The sequence below is a fragment of the Aphidius gifuensis genome, linkage group LG3 (assembly GCF_014905175.1).
Source record: "Aphidius gifuensis isolate YNYX2018 linkage group LG3, ASM1490517v1, whole genome shotgun sequence".
Classification (NCBI taxonomy): domain Eukaryota; kingdom Metazoa; phylum Arthropoda; class Insecta; order Hymenoptera; family Braconidae; genus Aphidius; species Aphidius gifuensis.
The window spans coordinates 23,862,833-23,883,930 of NC_057790.1; the positions used below are offsets into that span (position 1 = coordinate 23,862,833).

Genomic DNA, 21,098 nt, shown 5'->3' on the forward strand with positions numbered 1-21,098 from the left:
AGGTAATAAATTTCGTGATCCAAATAAAATGTAAATATTACTACTTGTGTAATACACTCACATCATCAAACAACTTGACTTTTAAAAAAAAAAAAATCAACAGGGGAAAAGTTCCTCTAAATTACTCCAATAAAATATTTTTTTCTTTCAAAAATTTTTCTATTTAATTCGTAAAATACAATAATACATTTTATGAATTATTCGAAATAATTTAAAATAATTTCAACTATTATTTTTTTACCAGAAATAAAATGTATATATAAAAAAGTAATGATCGTTGATGCAGTGTTAAATGTTAATATACTTGACTGAAATTTCTCGTAAAAAATAAATAAAACATTAATATTTATTTAAAAAAATTTGTCAGTAAAAAATCGTCAATGAGATAATTAATGATATATTTCAGAAGCAGTCAATCGAACTGGCGCCCAATAAAAAAAAAAAAAAAATAGTCAAAGAAAAGAAGAAAAAAAAAAATAAAAAGAGGAAGTATCCAATGGAGAAGTCTAAGAATGTCCAGGATGCATGGAAACCATTAGTGGTTCTGTGCTCTCAATAATGTCGAAAAAAAATGCCACAAGTTTTTCACATGCAAAAGATGATTTAGTGTATATTAGTCAAAAAAAAATATCAAATAAATAATAATAATATAATAGAGAAAATACATTTTTTAAAAAAAGAAAAAATATGAAAGGTGATAGTTGTTGGTTTGACTGGACGTTGGCCAACAGAAGCTGTGGGATATATTATTAAGATGTTGAAAAAAAAAAAGAAAAAAAAAATGCTTGCAATCCGCATTGGGACTTTATTATATATTTTTTTTTTTTCATATTTGAATGATGGTCAGTTTTGTGGTATAATTGATTTACAATTTATCAATTTAGCTGGACCACCAACTAGTTTTGCCAACATAAACTTTGGATTTGCGTATTTCCGGTTTTTATTCTTCACGCCTATTTTTTTCTTATAGGTATATATTTTTTTTTCTTCATGTCACAAGGGACATACACAATTTTTTTTTCAACAATTCAACTTGTTTTTCTATTTTTTTTTTTGTATAGATTATACTTGGGTTCATGGGTGGGCATGAGTTTTATATGCACGCCCATCAATTCATCTCTTCAAAATTATTGATAATATTTGAATAATATTTTTATATTTTTTGAGTAATATACACAAAATATATTTGTTTGTTTAAAGTATGACGCTGAAGCTAACGTCTCGAAATCAAAAGTACAGGAAACATAGGGGTTTTCTTGGGCCCGGCTTATCTTTGTAAGTTTTTTTTTTATTAAATTTTCTAGGATCTAAGCTTATAAAGGAAAAAAAATGGGAGTTTTTGAAATGGTCAAAAGGGGGGTAGGGGGTGGATTGTAATTGTTTTTAATTTTTTTGACTATGATACAGTTGAGCTATCCTCGTAATTTTTTTTTTATTAAATAGTCTAGGACCTAAACTAGTTATGGAAAAAAAATGGGAATTTTTGAAATGGTCAAGAGGGTAGGGGGTGGATTTTAATTGTTTCGTCCACCCCCTACCCTCTTTTGACCATTTCAAAAATTCCCATTTTTTTTCCATAACTATTTTAGGTCCTAGACTATTTAATAAAAAAAAAATTACGAGGATAGCTCAACCCCATCATAGTCAAAAAAATTGAAAACAATTAAAATCCACCCTCTACCTCCCTTTGACCATTTCGAAAACTCCCATTTTTTTTTTTAAACTAGCTTAGATCCCAGACAATTTAATAAAAAAAAAATTACGAGGATAGCTTAATCCCATTATAGTCAAAAAAAAAATAAAAAACAAGTAGTCGTCGTAGAATCGTATAAATCCACCCCCTCCTTCTGACCCCCTCCTTTTGACCATTTCAAAAATTATAATTTTTTTTCCTCAATTAGCTTAGATCATAGACAATTCAATAAAAAAAAAATTATGTGGATAGCTCAACTCTATCATAGTTAAAAAAATTATTTAGCCAACAACCCCTGAATTTGTTCTTTTTAAATACCGCATGTAACTTATTCCAGAGGGTTGTTTTTTTATATCTATGACTTTTTTGGGGTATATTAATACTTAATTAATAATTTGTAATAATTTTTATCAAATTTCATATCATTATTCTAATTATTTATTCAAGTCGTGGCCTTGGAACCCGAATCATCCCTATGGATTAGGAGATTCGAGACGCTAATACTTAGACGCTAGCTTCAGCGTCATGTTTAAAGTTAATGTTATTAATTATATTTTTTTTGCTTGTTATAAAATAAAGCTCTTGACAAAAAATTATTTTCCATGCTACAAGATATACACTTGAATATAAAAAAAAAAAAGAAAAATACATTATTTGAAATGTAATGCTCTGGAAAATATATCTACATTGAAAATTTCTTTTCTCGGAAAAAAAGGGTAGAGTGAAAATGTTTGGGCTATTCATTCTTTCAACAAAAAAAAAAAATAAATAAATATATACATAAAATATATCTACTGGCCCAAAAATCTTTGGTGTCCAGTTACTAATCCACAAGGTAAAGAGTTGTGACCATTTTGATGGTAAAAGGAGCACTTATTGTTTGCTATACACACGCGAGCTTTTTCATTCTCGACTGGCGCTATATAAAAACTGTTTTCATTGTCCCCATTCCGTTAATTCTGCAATATAAACATCACGAAATATAAGACGTACGAGAAAAAATATTAGAAAGAAATATTTGACATGGAAAAGTTTTTTTTTTCTCATATTCCTTGTACAGTTAGAAGTATATCAAATGAAAAAAAAAATTCAACTCAAGAATCAACCACTCAAGCATTTGTAAAAAAAAAAAAATTATTTTATTTAATTAATTGAAATAGCCAAGTTAAAAAAGAAAATGATTAAAAATCCATTTTCAATAATTTTTTTAAAATGTAAATTGACCAAATTAAGACGAAAAAAAATAGTCACAAAGATAAATGCAATATGTTTTCTTGACAAAGATGAAAGGAAAAAAAAAAGGCTAACGAACAAAAGTAAAAATCAGTAGCAGAATAGCAAATAATTCGATAATTATTGTGGACAAGGAATATAAAGTAAAATGTATAAAATAACAAATGATTCTATTCACAACAAAACTACTTTCAAGGGCATTATTGTAAATTTTTTTGCCAGGAATCTTTAGTCTCACAGTATGAAACAAGAAAAATCAAAGAAATACAAAAAAAAAAAATTGAAAAATGAAAACACAGGCGGTATAAGCCGTCAAAGTTTAATGAAACTTTACAGGTAAAATTTACGGCTTGTTTGTAACCACTGCGCAACTACTAACCCTTTGAAAATTCCGATTTGAAAGATATTACATTTAGGTGAAAATTCGAAGAATCATATCATTAGCTAAATGTTCTTAAAGACTAGCCGAAAAAAAAGCAAAAGAAACATTTGTGTCAGATTAACTTTCTCTTACGATTTTTGAATGAGTTAATGATAGTCCAAAAAAAAAAAAGAAAAAAGAAATAAAAAAATAAGACGTAAACTAGAAATAAAAAAAGATTAACAATATTATTAATAAATAATGATAATCGAGGGGAAAAACCAGTTGATTTTTGCGACTTTGTTTGACCTAATGATTAAAAAAAATAAAAATAAACAAAAAAAAAGTTTGGGGATTTACGTTGGCTATACAAAGTAATAGCAAATATTTAAACTTTTTTTCTTTTTCGTTGAGCTTAAAGGTCAACATATTAAATTGTTTAATAATCATCAGTTGTTAATTGGTTATTCGGCTGCTTTAAAAAAAAAAAAACCATCTCAAGTCAAACTGACAATGTAAAAAAATAAATAAAAAAAAAAAAAAAACAACTCACCCCTTTATAACTTGACCGGCTTTCAAACTTTACCGAAAATTGCATTTTGCAGACATCAGACGTGAATGAAACCCATTGTATATCTGATATAGAAAATTTGTAGAGTCATCGTTGACCATCGGTTCTCATTTTGAATTTTTCCAAAAACTTTTTAAACAACAAAAGCAATTCTTCCATTCTTGAAAAAAATGAAAATTTCCAATAACTTAAATTACGATTAAATAAATTTTTAAAAAACAACATTTAAATAAAAAAATCGTAGAAATATATAAATATCAGTGGCTCTTAATGAATGTCATTGACGTAAAAAAAATAAAAAATTAATTAATCAAAACTAAAATCCAATCAAGGCTATTTAAAAAAATCCACTCCAATAAATTTGATAGAAAAAATAAAAATTATTAGAGTTGAGAACAGAAAATATTGAAAAGAAAAATAAAATAAAATAAAATATATATTGAATATTGGTCAGCATGTCATATGGTCAATATGGCCAGTGGACATTTGGTTACAGATCAGCCAAAGTTGATGCAGTCTAGGTATATATAATACGATGCAGATGCCAAGTTGAAAAAGAGATCGTCAGACTAGGACAACCCTTTCGTAATAACGTGACAAACTAATAAGAGAGAGGGGGTGAAAAAAAGGAGGGTAGTTGTTCAACAAACTAGAAAAACCCTTCATTTTTATTTTTTTCTATTTCTTTTTGTGGTATTGTGTCAATGCGAGGGCGGTATTACTATTTGGATATATACGTGTTGTATATATCCAAATAAAATGTGACATTGTGACGCTTGGTTCAATAACTAACGGTAGAGTATGCCTTCTGCATCAACCCTTCAATTTTATGTCATTCCACCATATATTATATATATGTACTTGGTAAAATGTGTGTCAAAGAGTTTTAGATATACGTAGCGAATTACGACCACCATCAATGCTCAAATTCATCACTGACACGCTGACATGTCAAACTAATTCGAATGAATTTTCATTTTATTTTTTTCAATTCAGCTAACAATGAATATATAACTGTTAAAATATATATATTTCAATTGATAATCATCAATGTGTTTAATTTATTTTTAAACTATATTTTTTTTTCCAAGAAAAAATTTATTTTTTATTTATTTAATTTTTTTCGTTGATCTAGATAATTTTATAATAGTTTTTTTTTTTTTAGATTTAATTTTATTCTGGTTTTATTACATGAGCCAAGTCATATTTTCCACGTACACATTTTATTTTTACACCATTGCAATCTTTGACTCTTCCAACACGACATAAAACAATATTGTGTTCCTGCAAATTATGTCCAACACCTGAAAAATTAAAAACAAATATATTTTTTATTAAAATTAAAATGAAATTTTTATTTAAACACTAGAAAAAGATAAGATAATCGTTTTTAATTACTACCAAGATAGATGGAATAAATTAAAATTATAAAAATAAATAATATTTATGAAAGATTGATTAATGTAGAAACAAATAAAATGACCCAGGTCAACGTGTTGATAAAAAATTATTAATAATGATTTTGTGAAATTAAATATTACCTGGAACATATGCAACCATTTCTTTTCCAGTTGACAATCTTACAAGCACACATTTACGATTTGCTGAATTTGGTTTTTTAGGTTTTTTAATAAGTGTTTTTAATACAACACCTTTTGCAAATGGTTTACCACCAAGTGGCTGTCTATATTTACGTGGTTTTTGAAAATATCCAATTTTATGTGCACGAAACAATGATGATCCCATTCTTTTAATTTCCATAAAACCAGCTGAAAAAAAAATTATAATAATTATAAGCATTGTGTGGTCAAATCAATTAAAAAAAATCTAAATATATAAAAAGTTATTTTAAATTAATTTTATCAAACTACACGAAAAATATTTACGATGATAATAAAATAAAAAAAAAATAAAAATATCTAATCTTACAAAGACATTACGTGACTGGGTTTTTTCTCTCATAAAAAAATAATCAATATATTTAAAAATTTAACTAATAATATCGATAAATGACTTGGAAGAAAATAAAAAAATAAAAAAATATTTTTGTGTGTGTATTTCAAGAGGCAAACTACCTCTAAAATTATATTTCTATGCAGTTTTTGTGACAAACTAAAAAATAAATAAAAATGACATAGGTTGTACTGAGAATTGAGATATTATTTTGCAAATAATAATACACTGGGAGGATATAAAAAACCTGCAGAAGGAAGCACAACGAAAAAAAAAAAAAAAAAAAAATGAAAAGGACAAAATACCCTGGAGAAATATTGAATATGACAGGCTCTTGACATGTCCAAGAGACGATCCAATCCTCAAGTTATATGGACATTGTAAAGTTTGCGTTATTCATTTTCGTTGGTGCATTGGTAAGCTTATTAAGTAACATTGTTGAAAATAAGAAAAAACCTAGACACACTAGGTGGTAGGCTAGATTTTTAGAAAAAGTGGTCAACTCTTTTGTTAATATCAAGATTTAACATTTTTTTTTTTTTTTTTTTCTGTCATTCTTTTTTTTTTTTTCGCAGGGTTGACATGATGGGCGGAGAAGTATCAAGAGATTAATACTATAGTCTAGCCTCTAAACTTAAATCACAATTACATTTTTTTAACGTAATACTAAAGCTTTTTTTCCATGAAAAATAATTTATCTAATAAAATTTTTCTCCAATATCAAATTGACGAAATAAAAAAAAGAAAAAATAATTATCATCAAATGGATAAAATTTAAATGATGATATAAATAAATTGATATAATAATAAAATTTATTAGAAATTTAGTTGAAAAAATAGAAAGAAAAAGAGTATAGATAAATAATATATATAAAAAAATAAATAAAAATTAAAAGTGTGTGGCTGGCTGTCACTGCAGAAGGTATAAAAATGAAGATGACGAACGACTAAATTCAACAGAAGGAATAACCCCCCGCCCATTGTTGTTCACTTTGAGATCTCTAGTTTTGTCCATATATATCTAGCTGACCATCGTCCGTCAATACGACAGATGTCCATGGTTCCACTGGGTAATCCACGACCTAACTTGGACTTAACTCAACCAAGAGGACCAGTAGAAACTCCATTATCCAGTCTGTTGCCCAGACAATATATATATGTATCTCAAAGCAACCCTTTTTCCTTCTCTTTTCATTTTTATTTATTTTTTTTTATTTATTTCGTTGTCCAGCTAAGATCAATGCCGCAAGATTACATGGCGAAAATTTTTCCTATATATATGGGTACTTATTAGATTTTCTTTTTTTATATTTTCTTTTTTTTTTTTGTATTGTGTTGCACTTATTGCTGGGCATTTGGCGTAAATTTATATTGAATTTCATTGTTAATTTTTTGAGTAGTTTCAATGAAATATGTAACAATAAAAATTCTTGTTATGTAGAATTTGCTGAGTTATTTTGGGTATTTAAAATAAATTGAGGGAATGATTGAAAATATTATTTATATTTTTTTTTCATTCATGGGGTATTCAATGATTATGCATGATTTTAATTTGACAAAAAAAAAGCAGCTTACAATTGTTTTTGCGGAATTAAAATTGGAAAAATTTGTAAAAAAATTAAATATATTTTAAATATTAATAAAATATATATAAATTTATGAAAAAAATTGATAATCAATCAATATTTAAAATACGAATGGAAAAAAAAACTGTGAGAATTTGGATTGAGATTTTTATTTTTTTTTGGTGAATATAGATTTGACAACTGGTCAGCCACAAATGGACATGTCACCCCTTCAATAATTCCCACAATTTAACCAACAATATACTGGATTTTTTTTTTCGATGCTATTGAATATTATTATTATTAAAAATTTTGAGAGTGAAATGTCTCATTCTTTGGCGTGTGACGATGATGGCCAAAGGGATCAAAGAGGTAAGCTTTGCATTTGCGTGGGCCCACACGCGCATTTTGCATGCATATCATTGAACAAATGTTTAGGCAAAAGGATATAATAATATAAATAATCATAATAATAAAATAGATGAAGAAAAAAAAAGAAACTATGAATGTCTCAACGATGGACACACGATGGGAATAGCCATGCATTTATTATTCTGTAGATTTTTTTTTTAAAGGACTTTCTGATGCATGGTCACCCTTTCTTCAAACTTTTACTCATTTCTTAAAAAATATTATTTTACTTTTTCTTCTCATCTCTAGGCTAGATATGTATCTGGTTATTCTATTTTTTTTCCTTTTTTTTTTTATGTCAGTTTAATCCTTGGAAATACGAAACGATGAAATTTAACTGGCCACTGTGTCAGCTACTATTTTTATATTATTATTATTATTTATATTTATTTTTTTATTGTGTTTTATGGGAAACACAAATAAAGACATCTGATTTCGCACGATTTCACGTAAATAGATTGAAATATTTTTTGTAGTTATTTAATCCTTTGAATATTTTCTTCCGGATTTTTTGTCATTTTTTTTTTTCAAATAAATTTTCGAACGATTGAGTTATGAGAAGAAAAAAAAAAATGCCATTTGGATAATATTATTTTCATCATTCTAAATGTCAAGATAATATATTTGATTAATTTATTAATTATTTAAATTGATTATTTTCACCTGTGAATGTATTGTTGACACATTGCTTTGCCAAAGTTGTTGAAGGTACTGAAATAAACATTTGAAAAAATAAATTACTTAAGGATTTATAATTGGTGTTGATATAATTAATTAATTAAATGGTAAAAATATTTAGTAATTGTTTATTTATTTAGTTTAAATAATTAAAGACTTGTTCGGTATTGTTATTGTAAATATTTGAGGTTAGATTTCATTTATTGAAATTTAATTTGTTAAAAAATGATGAATACCTTGCATTGTTGTTCTCAGACATGTCCTTGCAATGCTCATTAACCCTCGTGCAATGACACTCATTTTAAATAACACTAAATAACAATTTTTTAAAATTAATAACAAACAAACTTATTTTTAACAACAAATGTTTTTTCTTTTTTTTTATTTTCGGATTCGGAGCCAACTTGACCGACGCTTGTTCCTCTTTTGGATTTTTTTTAAACTAAAATTTTTTTTAATCAACTGCGTCCTAACTTATCGACAAATTTTTTCACGAAAAATTTAAATTTTAATAATTAACATACGAAAAAGAAAATTTAATTAAATTTAATTAAATCACAATAATATGACAGTAAAAAATTGAATAAGCAATTAAATTTATCAACATGTTAAATTAAGCAATAATTAATAAAAAATTGCGCAACAACTTTCGACGCCATTAAAAACAAAAAAAAAAAAAAAATTATTAGCAAATATGAATTCTTGGAATTAAGAGGGGATAATAAAAAAGTTTAATCTCCAATCAAAATTTTGGAAAAAAGTATTAAAATTAAGAGTGGGAGAAAAAACTTGTGTTTGCTCCGAAAAAAAAACAGTCGAATTACTCCATTTTGTTGAAGTTTATTGTGTAATAATTAATAATTAATTTATCATTCCGTTATATTGTTTTTCTTTTTATAATTAGTGTAAATTTGATTGTGGTGTGTATAATGGTGAATAGTGTATGTGGTGCATATAAAAAAAATAGAATAAAGTTGATCATCCAACAATTTACTGATGATGATGATGATGATGATGAAGATGCTGATAGTTGCTGACAATATATTTGCTGGTATGTTGATCTTAAATGTTTAACAACAAATCTACAATTGAACAAATTAATTTTTAATCATTCAATTGTTTTAAAATAATATTTTTTAAATCACAGAAATTAATATTTTTTTAATGATTTTGTTTCAGTGATGATGCATCTGAATCACCAACGTCGTCAGTAATCAATATAAAAGTGCCAGTGTTAATTTAGTCTGAATCTGTTGAAGTACAATAATGAATAAACCACTTGAATCTACTTGGCAACGATCTTCAAGACTTTACAAGGTAAAATAATTATTACTGCAATATTATAATTGATCACAATTGATTTTGAGTTGTTTTTTACGTTTTTTATTTGTGTATTGTTGCTCAAAGCTAACAATAAATGTGTCATATGAAATTAAGTGTATAAATAAAAAATCCAGTGTTTGATATTGTTGGTAAGTAAATATTTTATTTCATTATAATTATTGAAAATTGTATTATAAAGAAAAATAGCAAGTATAAAATAATAAAATATTTCAATGAAAATTAAAAAAAAGTAAGTATTTATAATTAAAAAATATTAAAAGATTTAACTGTTTATAAATTTGTGATTGATCCTGGATACATGTTGTTTATGTTTTTCGGTTGATGAATTACCAAGAGTTGTAGTATCCCAAGTTGTGAGCAGAAACACCAGCATGACCAAGACGAAGTGGATTGTAAATTGGATTAACAGCATGATTGTAATTGTAAGCAAGAGGTGCTGTATAAGCTGGAGCTGTGTAAGCTGGTGCTGTGTAAGCTGGTGCAGTATAAACTGGTGCAACTCGTGCAACTGGTGCTATTGGAGCGATTGGAGCGATTGGTGCAATTGGTGCAACTGCTCCAGATGAATGACCCAAGTAGTATGGTGCATTAATGTTGTTCAAGTATCCATGAGAAAGACCTAAAATTAGAAAACAATAATTAATTAATTAATTAATTAATCATTCATTGATGATTTTATTTTATTTTTCATACCATTATAACCATAGCCAAGACCATTTAAATAATTGTTGCCATATCCAAGACCAACGACTCCTCTCTTTTCTTGACGTTTAGCTTCAAGAGCTTCTTCACCGAAAATTGGTGTTGCCAAAGCAAGCATAGCAATGAATACCTAAATATAACATAAATATTAATACAATTTGATATTTTATTATGGTAATTTATTTATTATTACTTACCAAAGCGTTCATGGTTGATTGGTTTTTTTTTATTTTTCAATTTTTAATTGAATTGTTGAATGTTCAACGAGTGCTGTTGAAGAACTGATGAAGAATATGTTCAAGCACACCCCTTTTATACTAATCCAACTCACTGTAACACCACTTTTGCTTTTATTTTAATTTACGTTTGTTGTCATTTGACATATTTATATGGCTTTTTAGTTTCCTTAAACAAGGAGAATAAGAAAAAGATTGTATACATATGACGAAATCAGGAATATTCCACCACCCAACATGCGACAATTGAGACAGTCAAGAACATTTGAAACTAGAGTAGTAAAATATAAAGTTACTTCATATGATCATAAAAAAATAGAGTAATAAATTATTTAAAATTTAGAAAAAATAGTTGTAATTATCAAGTCAAATATTAATATGCATCTTGATAGCTTTCTAAATATACCTATTTGTTTTTTTCAATATTCAAAAAAAAACAGAAATATCTATTTTAAAATCATTTATTCAGTGACAATTTTAATTTAAAAAAAAAAAACGTATTTTTATACTTAATTATTTAAAATATAATAGCATATTTTTAAACATTAATTTTTATGATTTTTAAATAGCTATACTTTCACTGCATGTTTGATAAAAAAAAAAAAAAATTGCATAATATGTTTCATATCCTTTTTCATTAGGATTTAAATATTTAAATATTTAAATTTTTAACAAACTGCCAGAAATTGTAGATGCTATTAATATGAAAAATTTCAAGGCACAATTACATATTAAAAAATTAAAATAAATTTTTTCAATCAATTTTAGTATTATTTTGTTGTTATATAATTTTTTTTATAATAAAAAAACCATATTATATAGCCGAAGGATTTGTTTGTTATATTTACAGACAAAGATTTTTTAAAAATGCCTTTGGGCAGTGTAATAAAAATATAACTATTGCGGTTTGTTTTGCTATTCATCTTGAGCGAATAACTATCATGTCTTGAGTCGACTTCATACTTGGCATAGATCTATCGTTTGGTTTTTGTTGTCCAATGCCTCCAGGCTAAATAAATCCTACTGGACAGTGACTACAATTCTCGCTAATAAAAAAATAAATAAAACAAGTAGATGAAACTAAAAAAAAAAAAAAAAACAAATTACAGTAGACAAATAAATAAAGTTGTTTTTTATTTTTATAAACAAGAAAAAATGCAATAAAATTATTTGTGACATATTTATTAAATTAAATATAAATTTATAATTATTTTGTTTTAAAAAAATATTTATTAATTATTACATTTGTTTTTTAATTTATGCAAATATCCTTGTTTCAAATATTTTTTTTTTTATTAAGTTGATACAATTCTTTGATGATATTTTAAAATTTTTTTTTCAAACTTTCATTTTTATTAAACTCGTTTGATTTATATCAAATTAATACAATGTCATTTAGACTGAGTAAGATATTTTTTTTATTTAATCTCGTGAGACCGACAATTAAAAAATTTGTGTTAAAATTAATGTACGATTTATTTTAATAATAAACTTGCAACCAAACTTGTTTTATTTATAAAAAAAAAAGTAATCTAATGGCTTAAAAATTTAAAAAATTTTATAATCTTTGACATTATGGAAAATAATGTTGCAATGGAAATTATATTTATTTTTCTAGTTGTTTTAAAAAACAATAAAATATTATATCTTGATAATACTAGACAATTTTTTTTTTTTTTTTTTGGTAAAAAACTTAACAAATTGTTTCATCTTGATTGTTGACAATCGCCTCGAGGTATTAACAATTTATCATCGTAAATTGAAATGTACAATATTTTTTTAAAAAACATTTATGTCAACATGAATATCGATCTTGATTTTATTCCATTGCCAGAGGCAATTAATTTAAAATTCGATATATTAATTGCATAATGCTCAATGATATTATACATATCTCAACTTTGACAAAGTTTAAAAATAATAATTATTAAAATTAAGTACTTTAGTTATATATATTTTAAAACTAATTAAGTTTATTTTTTCTTAAAAATTTTAAAGCTTGTTTAGCTGCAGCTCTTTTTGCTGTCTCAGATGTTTTACCAAATCCATAAAAAAAATTATTTTCACCTGCTACAGTAATTCTTAATGGTACCATTGTGTTATTATCAATTGCTAATTTTTCAGCTTTATAAAATTTTGGATTAATTGATGTTGTTTCAAATATAACTCGTACCGGTTGTTTTGGTACATTTTTTGAAAATTTATCAATTTCATCGTGCATTAATCCATAAAGAATTTCCCAAACTTTATTTAAATTTTTATTTGTATCTAAATAAATTGCACCAATCAATGATTCAAATACATCAGCAAGAATTTTTGGTACTTCAACTGATTCAGAAATATTACATTCATCTTCTTCATAAAGTACCCATAATAATTCATCATCAATTTTAAAATTTCTTTTCAATTGAAAGTTTACAAACTTTTCAATTGATTCATTGACCTGAATTGAGTACTGTAAAATAGCTGTATGTAAACGATATTTAACACTTAAACAAGCAAATGTTATATTATTAACAAGTGCTGAACGTAAATCAGTCAAATCTCCAGGACTTAGGTTACCACAATTTTCATAAATATAAACAGTTATGAGAAAATCAATAACAGCATCACCAAGAAATTCAAGTCTTTGATAATCACATGTTATAACATGCCCAGAATATGATGAATGTGTAAATGCTTGTAATAAATATATTTTATTATTAAATTTATAACCAATTGATGATTCAATTGAATCAATCCAATTCATGTGTTTAAGTGGATCATCATTTGTAAAACGACCATCAGATGGTTTGTCATTGAGTATTTTATTAATATTCATATTATCTGGAAGTACACCAAACCATTTTAATAATTTCGCTGCACCAGTTAGACCCATTTGATTTAAATAAATAGCTGTTAATGCCTCAACACTATCTGATACACATTTATCTTTAACAAATTGTACACCAATAAATGAGTCACTATCATTTTTTATATTTCCATTACATTTTTCCCATGTTCCTATTGTATTTATAAATTCATCATCCAATAATTTTTCATGATAATTACCACTTTGTTGTTCATCTTGAGAAAATTTAATTTCATATAGCACACTTGATGATATTTTTTTGTCTCTTAGTATTGATTGTAATTCTGTTGGTGTACAAAATGATGGTGTTATAAAATTACCATTTGGTTCAAATCTATTCATTTTTAATTTACCAGCTAACATTTTTGAATTACCACTGTAATATAAATTACGATTACCAACAATACAATCTTTATACATTGTTAATCTTCCCTCACCAGCAGAATAAGTCTCATATAAATGCATACATGTTATAAATTTTAAATATGAATCACCAAGTGTTTCTAATCTTTCTAAATTAAATGTATCACCAGCATATGTCGGTGTTAGGGCATACATTATGTCAACTGGACTTGGTCCAATATTATTATTTTCAATGATATTTATTATTTTTAAAATTGGTGTAATTAAATCTTTTGGTCTTGATGAATATTTAATTGATGTTGATTTTGATTTTAGTATATCTTCATTTGTCACTGTTGTATTTTTTATAAATTTATTATAATACTCAATGTCAACGAGTTGAACTGCATTAATATTTTTTTCTAAATTTATTGGCTCTTGTTCTTTTTGCCATGGTAAATTTTGACATTCAATATTATCAATATTATCAATATTATCACTGATACATGTACTTGGATAAATTTTCATCTTTTCCATTATTGTTAAATTTATTTTTTCATCACAGTTGATTATTTCTTCCTCATCATCAGCATCAATTATTTTTTCCCTCTGTTGTTGTTGTAAATAATATAAATTTTTTTCTTGCTCTGTAAATTCAAGTGGTGGCCATTTTTCAACATCAACTATTCCCATTCCAGTATCACGTACAATTTGACATCTTAATTCATCAGCAACAAGCAGCTGATTGATACGATGTAAAATTGATGGTAATGAAGTTGCTTTTAGCCAATATACTGCTGGAAATTGTATGACATTACACAATTCTGGTATAAAATATTCATTACGTTCATCAATTTTACCTGAATTATATTCAATTTTTGGTAAAATAAAATTCATATTTTTTGAAATTGGCTTAACTTCAAGTAGTGGCTGTTTCATATCTGTAACTTCAACTTGATAACTTTTTTTAAAATATTCAAAGTAATTTGGCACAACTTTTGTTTCGGAAAGAAATGGTGACAATGGATTCATATCATGACATATTTTTGTTACAATATAAACATGTGATGAACGATAACTTGGTTTTACAATTTGCCAATTTTCTTCAAGAGTATTACTAAAATCAAATGACGACACATTGTCATCAATTTTAGTACATTCATTTGCTGGTATTAATACAACTTTTTTATATTTTTCAATAAGATCCCAATTAATTTTCCACTGCTCATTAACAGGAACAATAAAATAATTATTACTCAAATTATCATTATCAAATACTAAAAATTTTTTTAATATATCAAGTATATCATTAAATATAATCCAGTGAAAATTTTTTAATTTATCAATATCACTAGATGTCAGTATTAACTCACTGTGATTAACAGCAATATCAACATTTAATTGACCATTTTGCATGTATATTGGAAAACTTGGAATAGCTAAAAGTTTTTTACTTGATAATATTGCATAGCAACAATCATTATTTAAATAATTATAAAAAACTTTATGTCGATTAAGTGACGGTATTGAATGTGCAGGTTTAACATTAATAACATGAAGAAAAACACGTGAATTTGGTTGAGGTTGAGCTTTAAAAAATGATGAAATTTGATACAACTCATGATGTTTTGCTGTACATGTATCAATAATCATTTTATCTTTTTTCCAATTACGTAAATGAACAGTTATATCTTGAACAATATCATCAACATCACGTGGTAATAATTTATCATTTAATTCACCAATTTTATGAAGTTGTATACATGCTTTCATAGCAACTGAACGTTTTGCCAATGAACGTGTTCTCATAACATCACCATTAATAACATGACGTAATGGTGATACCAGTGGTAATTGCAATGATACCCAATAGGCTGATTGACCATCAGTTGTTTCATCACCTTTGACTTTATGCAAAATAAGTGTTGGTGTACAAGTTACAAATTTTGATGAACGTAATGATGAACAATATCTATTTACTAATGCTATTGCTGATATATCTGTTAATGATGCACGATTACCATTTGATGATACAAATGTATATGGTTTTATTTCACTTGCATATAATTTATTAATAATATCCTCAGGTATTGGTTCAATTCTTTCATCAGCATTCATTGTTAAATGACATTTTAATAAATTTTCAACTTTTTTCCATTTTGAATATGTATCTAATAATTTCGAATCATTCTTTCCCATAAGTATGACAAATAAACAGCTTGAATCTCTAGCACGTCCTTTACTTTGTACATATGATCTAAAATCATATGGTGCATTGTAACGTATTATTAATGAACATGCTGGTATGTCAATACCCTCATCAGCAACATCAGTTGCAATTAAACAATTTATTACACCTTGACGAAAATTTTCTAATGTTGCATTATTCCATTTAGCAATACACATTGATTCAGGCACATTTTTATATGGATCATTTGAATAACCAGTCATATAATCAGGCTTAAGAAAATTAAAATCTTCATTTGATTCTTTAACATTATTTAGTATATGATACAATACTTTTGCTGTAAAACGACGTGCAACAAATATAATGCAACAAAATTTTTTATTAACATCACGATTAATCCAGTATTCTTTTAATAATGACAATAATTGAATTAATTTATCACTTGAATTATCAGTAATACGTTGATAATTTGTTGAATATATTTTTTCATCCATTTGAAATTCCATTAATTTTCTTAATACTGTTATTTTAGTTATTAAATAAGCTATAACAGATGATGTATCACTGTCAGTTTTATTTTTTTCCATAGATAATAATTGAATTAAATGTAATAATAAAACTGTACTACCACCATATAGACCCATTGTATTATAATGTTCTTGTGCTGATAAAACAATTGACATGAGTCTACGATTTGTTGATTTTGGTTGAAAAATAACACTTGATGCTTGATTACAATTTGGTGTTTGTAAATGTGTTACTTGTAAAATTTCAGTCATATCTTTAAATATATTCATGAATAAACTACTGTTACAATTTGTTAATGAATCATCATAAAATACTTGTTTTTCTGTAACTCTAGCATAGCCAATGACTGATACCATTGAATCAATTGTTATGACTTTTGAATGAAATGTTGTTTCAACAAATTCAATTGTTTCATTGATATTATATTCTTTAACATTTGAATTTAATAATGTTGCTGATAAACCAAGTACTTTTGGCTGTTCATGTTTTTCATAGTGTTCAAATTCTTTCATAATTTGTCTCATTGGATGATCTTTAACAGCATGATGACATTCATCAAATATTATTAAATTAACTTGTTTAAGTGACATGAAACTGTGTTGTAATATATCAACAAATATTTGTGCAGTCATAACTAATACTTGATTTTTTTCAAATTCATCAAACCACTGATTTTTACTCCAGTGTACAACACTCATATCACCACTGTAACCTTGACATGTTAAATCAGTATATTTCGATATGTAAATTGATTGTTGTTCAACAAGTGGTACAGTATTTACAATAAATATTGTTCGTTTACCACCTTTACTAAAATCAGCTCTAACATCTTGACTCATTGCTTTGATTAACATTGCAGCAATATATGTCTTTCCAGATCCAGTTGGAAGATAAATAATTGTATTACCAGCAATTGCCTTTTCATAAAGGTCAATTTGATAAGGTCTCGCTGTAAATTCATCTTCCATTTTAATTCTAAAAATAAACCAACATCATTATTATATTTTTTTTATAGTTTAATTAAATAAATAACAATTTTTTTTTTTAATTGATTGATTGAAATAAATTTTACTTACTTGAATTAATTACACTTGTAAAACATATGAAATGTTAATAACGATTTGCACACACTGCACAATCAACTTAATGATGATTCATCATAAAAAAATTTACATCAACTGATATGGTGTCTGGGCAGTCTGGTTCGAGATTAATTTTCATTTTTGTTTTGTTTACAAATTCTGTTGATAAGTGGAATGTTTCATGTACCACACATAGTTTTTGTTTATTTTTAAAAATAGTGTTTGTTATAACTTGTAATTATAATTTAAAATTAATCAACAAAAAAATAACATTTTTTTAACAAGTGTCAAGTCCAAAAATGTATTTATTGTAATTAGATTTTCAAGTGTTGTTGTTGTTATTTTAATCACAAGTATTTAGAGGTTATTTTTACAAACAAAAATACAACATGTTGAATCTCACATGGACACGATCAAAATTTCTCTACCAAATAACAAAATCATCAACAAGATTATTATCAAAAGATGCAAAAATTAAAATAAATTTAATGCGAGAATACAAACAAACATATGGTACACTTTTAGAGACTAAAAAAGAAAAAATTAGAAATTTAAAAAAACTTGAAAAAGAAGGAAATACATTAGCTGTTAATAATTGTCAAAATGATGACAGTGAATTGTCTTGGATGTTAGCACACTCAAATGTCAAAAGTTTAAAGAAATTTAAAAAAAAAAATGACACTAATAATGTTAAGAAATTAGTTGATAAATCATCATCTAAATTAAAAGATGAAAATGTCAACAATAGTAACATAAAAAATACAACAATTGTCAAAGAAAATAATGACAATTTATTGGTAAATAATAAAGGAGAGTTCATCAACAAACTAGGAATTTCAATAAATGACATATTAAATTTTCCAATAAGTAGTAGTTCAAAAGATGACAGTGACAATTGGAATAGTAATGAAATTCTTAAATTAACACCACAAAATTCAAGTGATTATTCACTTCCTGGTGTAACTAGAGTATTAAATGAAACTTTGTCTGATCAGGCCAAATTAATGTTAGCAAGATGGAAAGAAAAAATGATAAAAGAACTAGGTGAAGATGGTTTTAATCGTTATCATCAAGGTAAGCCATACATATATTTTTTCATTGAACAATTAAACTTAAATTATAATTTTTATTTATTTTAATTACAGCACAATTGGATGACAGTAAATTAATGCATTCATTAATTGAAAATACATTGAGAAAGAAGCCAGTTGATGTACCAAGTCATATTAAACCCAGTTATGACAGTGTTAATTTAGTATTAAAAAATATTGACAATGTAAGATGTATTGAATCACAAGTGGTCCATCAAGGTCTAGGCTATCGTGGCTTTGCTGACTGTGTTGCCTTTTACAGGTAATATCAAATTTTTCAATATCAACTTTTCAATACTAGCTTTTGAAATTTCCAGGAGATGTCATTAATGTTCCATAAAAGAGGTGGAATTTTTTTTTTACTTTTAAATTGAAATTGCTTTTTATCTTTTTTGTTTTTTTAAAAAAATTGCTTTTAATAGATAAATTTATTTATAAGATTCAAGTATAATTATATTGTCAATTTAATATTTATTTATTATAAAAATTCAAGGGGAAATCTATGCCTGATTGATTGGAAAAAATCAGAAAAAGCCAAGACTTTAAGCTCATCTTACGATTCACCCCTGCAAATCAGTGCCTACATTGGAGCTCTCAATTCGGATTCAAATTATCCATTTCAGGTAAATCAATTGTATAAATTATCTTGAATAATGCATTTGGAAATGAAAATTCTTTTCACGTTTTAAAAAAAAATTCAAGTGAAAATAATATTGAAAGAAAATCAATATAAAAAAGAAAAAAGTATTTTATTTAAATATTGCATTACTATGCTTTCAGGTAAAAAAGGGTGTTTTGGCATTTGCTTATACCAAGGGTAATCCACCCTCTGTTTTTGAATTTGATTCAACAAAATTAGAATACTACTGGAAAGAGTGGCTCAAGCGTCTTGCAAAATATCACATGATGCATTCAAAAAATTAATTAATTGATGAGATAATAAAGCAATTTTTTAAATATAAAATTTGTTTATTTTAAAAATTATTTTTAACACCTGTTTGAGTGTTGAAGTTTACGTTAATTTTAGACTAAAACTTGACTAAAAGTTTGAAAGTTTTGAGAAACTGATACAGACAAGTTTTGCTATTTATTAAGTATAATAATATTCAAGAGTTTAATAAACAAAAAATAAAAACTCTAAAATAAGTTAAAAAATTAAAATAAATATTTTTTCAAAAATAAAGTTATTTATTTTTACAATAATAATGCTGAGTAACACTCAACAATTATAACTTTTGATACCACACCCTATTTTAGTGGTTTGTGTTTATACCACGAGGTTGTAACAACTTACCCCCTTTACAATGTTATATTCGGCCTTTCTCCATAAACATTTTCCAACCCTCCAACGTTTTAGCCCATGGGAACTGTAAACTAATAGCGATCCTTGCATTTGTGTGTTATACTACGTCTTCCGTGGTTGTCGACCATATAACATATATTTTCTGGAGCTTTAACGAATATTCACATATCTTGAATAACTTTTAACTGCATTTACCAAAACTTTTAAGATGAATAAATTTTCTTATTTTTTTTTTTATTATTCAAAATTAGTTTTATTATTTTATTAAAATTATTTGATTTACATAATTTAATAGTCCAATTTTGCAATTTTTTTTTATTTTTATTATTGTTTTTGGTGATTGAGACAAAAAAAAAATTCATCTTGATTTTTAAAATAAAATAAAACTTTTATTTCACTTTATAAATACCAATTGAAAAAAAAAAATATGTCCGTAGTAAAAAAATTTGTCATTTTTATTTTTATATCAACAGGAAAATTCATTTAAAAATTTTCCATTTAAATATTTTTCATATTAAAAAATGAAATAATTTATTAAAAATTTCTTTTGTCATCGTGTTGAAGTATTTGATGGCATTTTTATATTTGCTAGTTGTTCCCAGTGGTATATTTAAGTATAGTAAAATGTTGCATGGTGTTGTTGAGTATATAGTCAAAAGATTCAACGTGAGTCAAGAGACCAGTACAGAGATATTATCATTGTGTATATACTCACCAACCGGGTAAAGGACCTCTTCATTACTGGACGCAAAACCGAGACCATTACTGATAAACCCAAACATCTTTCTTTATCGTTGTTATTATATATATTTGCTACTAAGAAAAATAAAAATATAAAAAAAAAAAAAACTACTATCTCACTTTTGTGTGTTATATTATTACACAACAAAAAAAAAAATGCTCTCAGTATGTTTCCTACCAAGACCATTATTATCACCATTATTATTATTATATATACACAAAGTA

The 21,098-nt window shown here is 25.7% G+C and overlaps 4 protein-coding genes across 4 annotated transcripts; 1 reads left to right on the plus strand and 3 right to left on the minus strand.

Moving 5' to 3' along the window:
* Positions 1-4,918: 4,918 nt before the first annotated feature.
* LOC122853067 (40S ribosomal protein S12, mitochondrial) lies at positions 4,919-8,871 on the minus strand. The gene is made up of 4 exons (XM_044153302.1): positions 8,702-8,871; positions 8,451-8,498; positions 5,400-5,627; positions 4,919-5,162 (listed from the first exon to the last, which is right to left on the minus strand). The coding sequence occupies exons 1-4, from the start codon at positions 8,763-8,765 to the stop codon at positions 5,032-5,034; spliced, it is 471 nt and encodes a 156-aa protein (XP_044009237.1). The 5' UTR covers positions 8,766-8,871; the 3' UTR covers positions 4,919-5,031.
* Positions 8,872-9,999: 1,128 nt separating this feature from the next.
* Positions 10,000-10,837, minus strand: LOC122853071. The gene is made up of 3 exons (XM_044153305.1): positions 10,709-10,837; positions 10,503-10,641; positions 10,000-10,428 (listed from the first exon to the last, which is right to left on the minus strand). The coding sequence occupies exons 1-3, from the start codon at positions 10,718-10,720 to the stop codon at positions 10,136-10,138; spliced, it is 444 nt and encodes a 147-aa protein (XP_044009240.1). The 5' UTR covers positions 10,721-10,837; the 3' UTR covers positions 10,000-10,135.
* Positions 10,838-12,400: 1,563 nt separating this feature from the next.
* LOC122853068 (endoribonuclease Dicer-like) lies at positions 12,401-18,045 on the minus strand. Its single transcript, XM_044153303.1, has 2 exons — positions 17,733-18,045; positions 12,401-17,631 (listed from the first exon to the last, which is right to left on the minus strand). Exon 2 carries the CDS (start codon positions 17,622-17,624, stop codon positions 12,711-12,713), a length of 4,914 nt encoding a protein of 1,637 aa, XP_044009238.1. The 5' UTR covers positions 17,625-17,631; positions 17,733-18,045; the 3' UTR covers positions 12,401-12,710.
* LOC122853070 (mitochondrial genome maintenance exonuclease 1-like) lies at positions 18,026-19,793 on the plus strand. The gene is made up of 4 exons (XM_044153304.1): positions 18,026-18,812; positions 18,884-19,091; positions 19,323-19,452; positions 19,610-19,793. Exons 1-4 carry the CDS (start codon positions 18,128-18,130, stop codon positions 19,751-19,753), a joined length of 1,167 nt encoding a protein of 388 aa, XP_044009239.1. The 5' UTR covers positions 18,026-18,127; the 3' UTR covers positions 19,754-19,793.
* The last annotated feature ends 1,305 nt before the right edge of the window (positions 19,794-21,098 follow it).

Coding starts and splice junctions, on each gene's coding strand:
- LOC122853067 (XM_044153302.1), bottom strand. CDS start 8,765: ATGAGTGTCATTGCACGAGGGTTAATGAGCATTGCAAGGACATGTCTG. Junction 8,499..8,701: donor TCTGAGAACAACAATGCAAG/GTATTCATCATT, acceptor TGTTTATTTCAG/TACCTTCAACAACTTTGGCA. Junction 5,628..8,450: donor TGTCAACAATACATTCACAG/GTGAAAATAATC, acceptor TTTTTTTTTCAG/CTGGTTTTATGGAAATTAAA.
- LOC122853071 (XM_044153305.1), bottom strand. Junction 10,429..10,502: donor TCTTGGCTATGGTTATAATG/GTATGAAAAATA, acceptor TTCTAATTTTAG/GTCTTTCTCATGGATACTTG.
- LOC122853068 (XM_044153303.1), bottom strand. CDS start 17,624: ATGGAAGATGAATTTACAGCGAGACCTTATCAAATTGACCTTTATGAA.
- LOC122853070 (XM_044153304.1), top strand. CDS start 18,128: ATGTTGAATCTCACATGGACACGATCAAAATTTCTCTACCAAATAACA. Junction 19,092..19,322: donor GACTGTGTTGCCTTTTACAG/GTAATATCAAAT, acceptor TAAAAATTCAAG/GGGAAATCTATGCCTGATTG. Junction 19,453..19,609: donor ATTCAAATTATCCATTTCAG/GTAAATCAATTG, acceptor CTATGCTTTCAG/GTAAAAAAGGGTGTTTTGGC.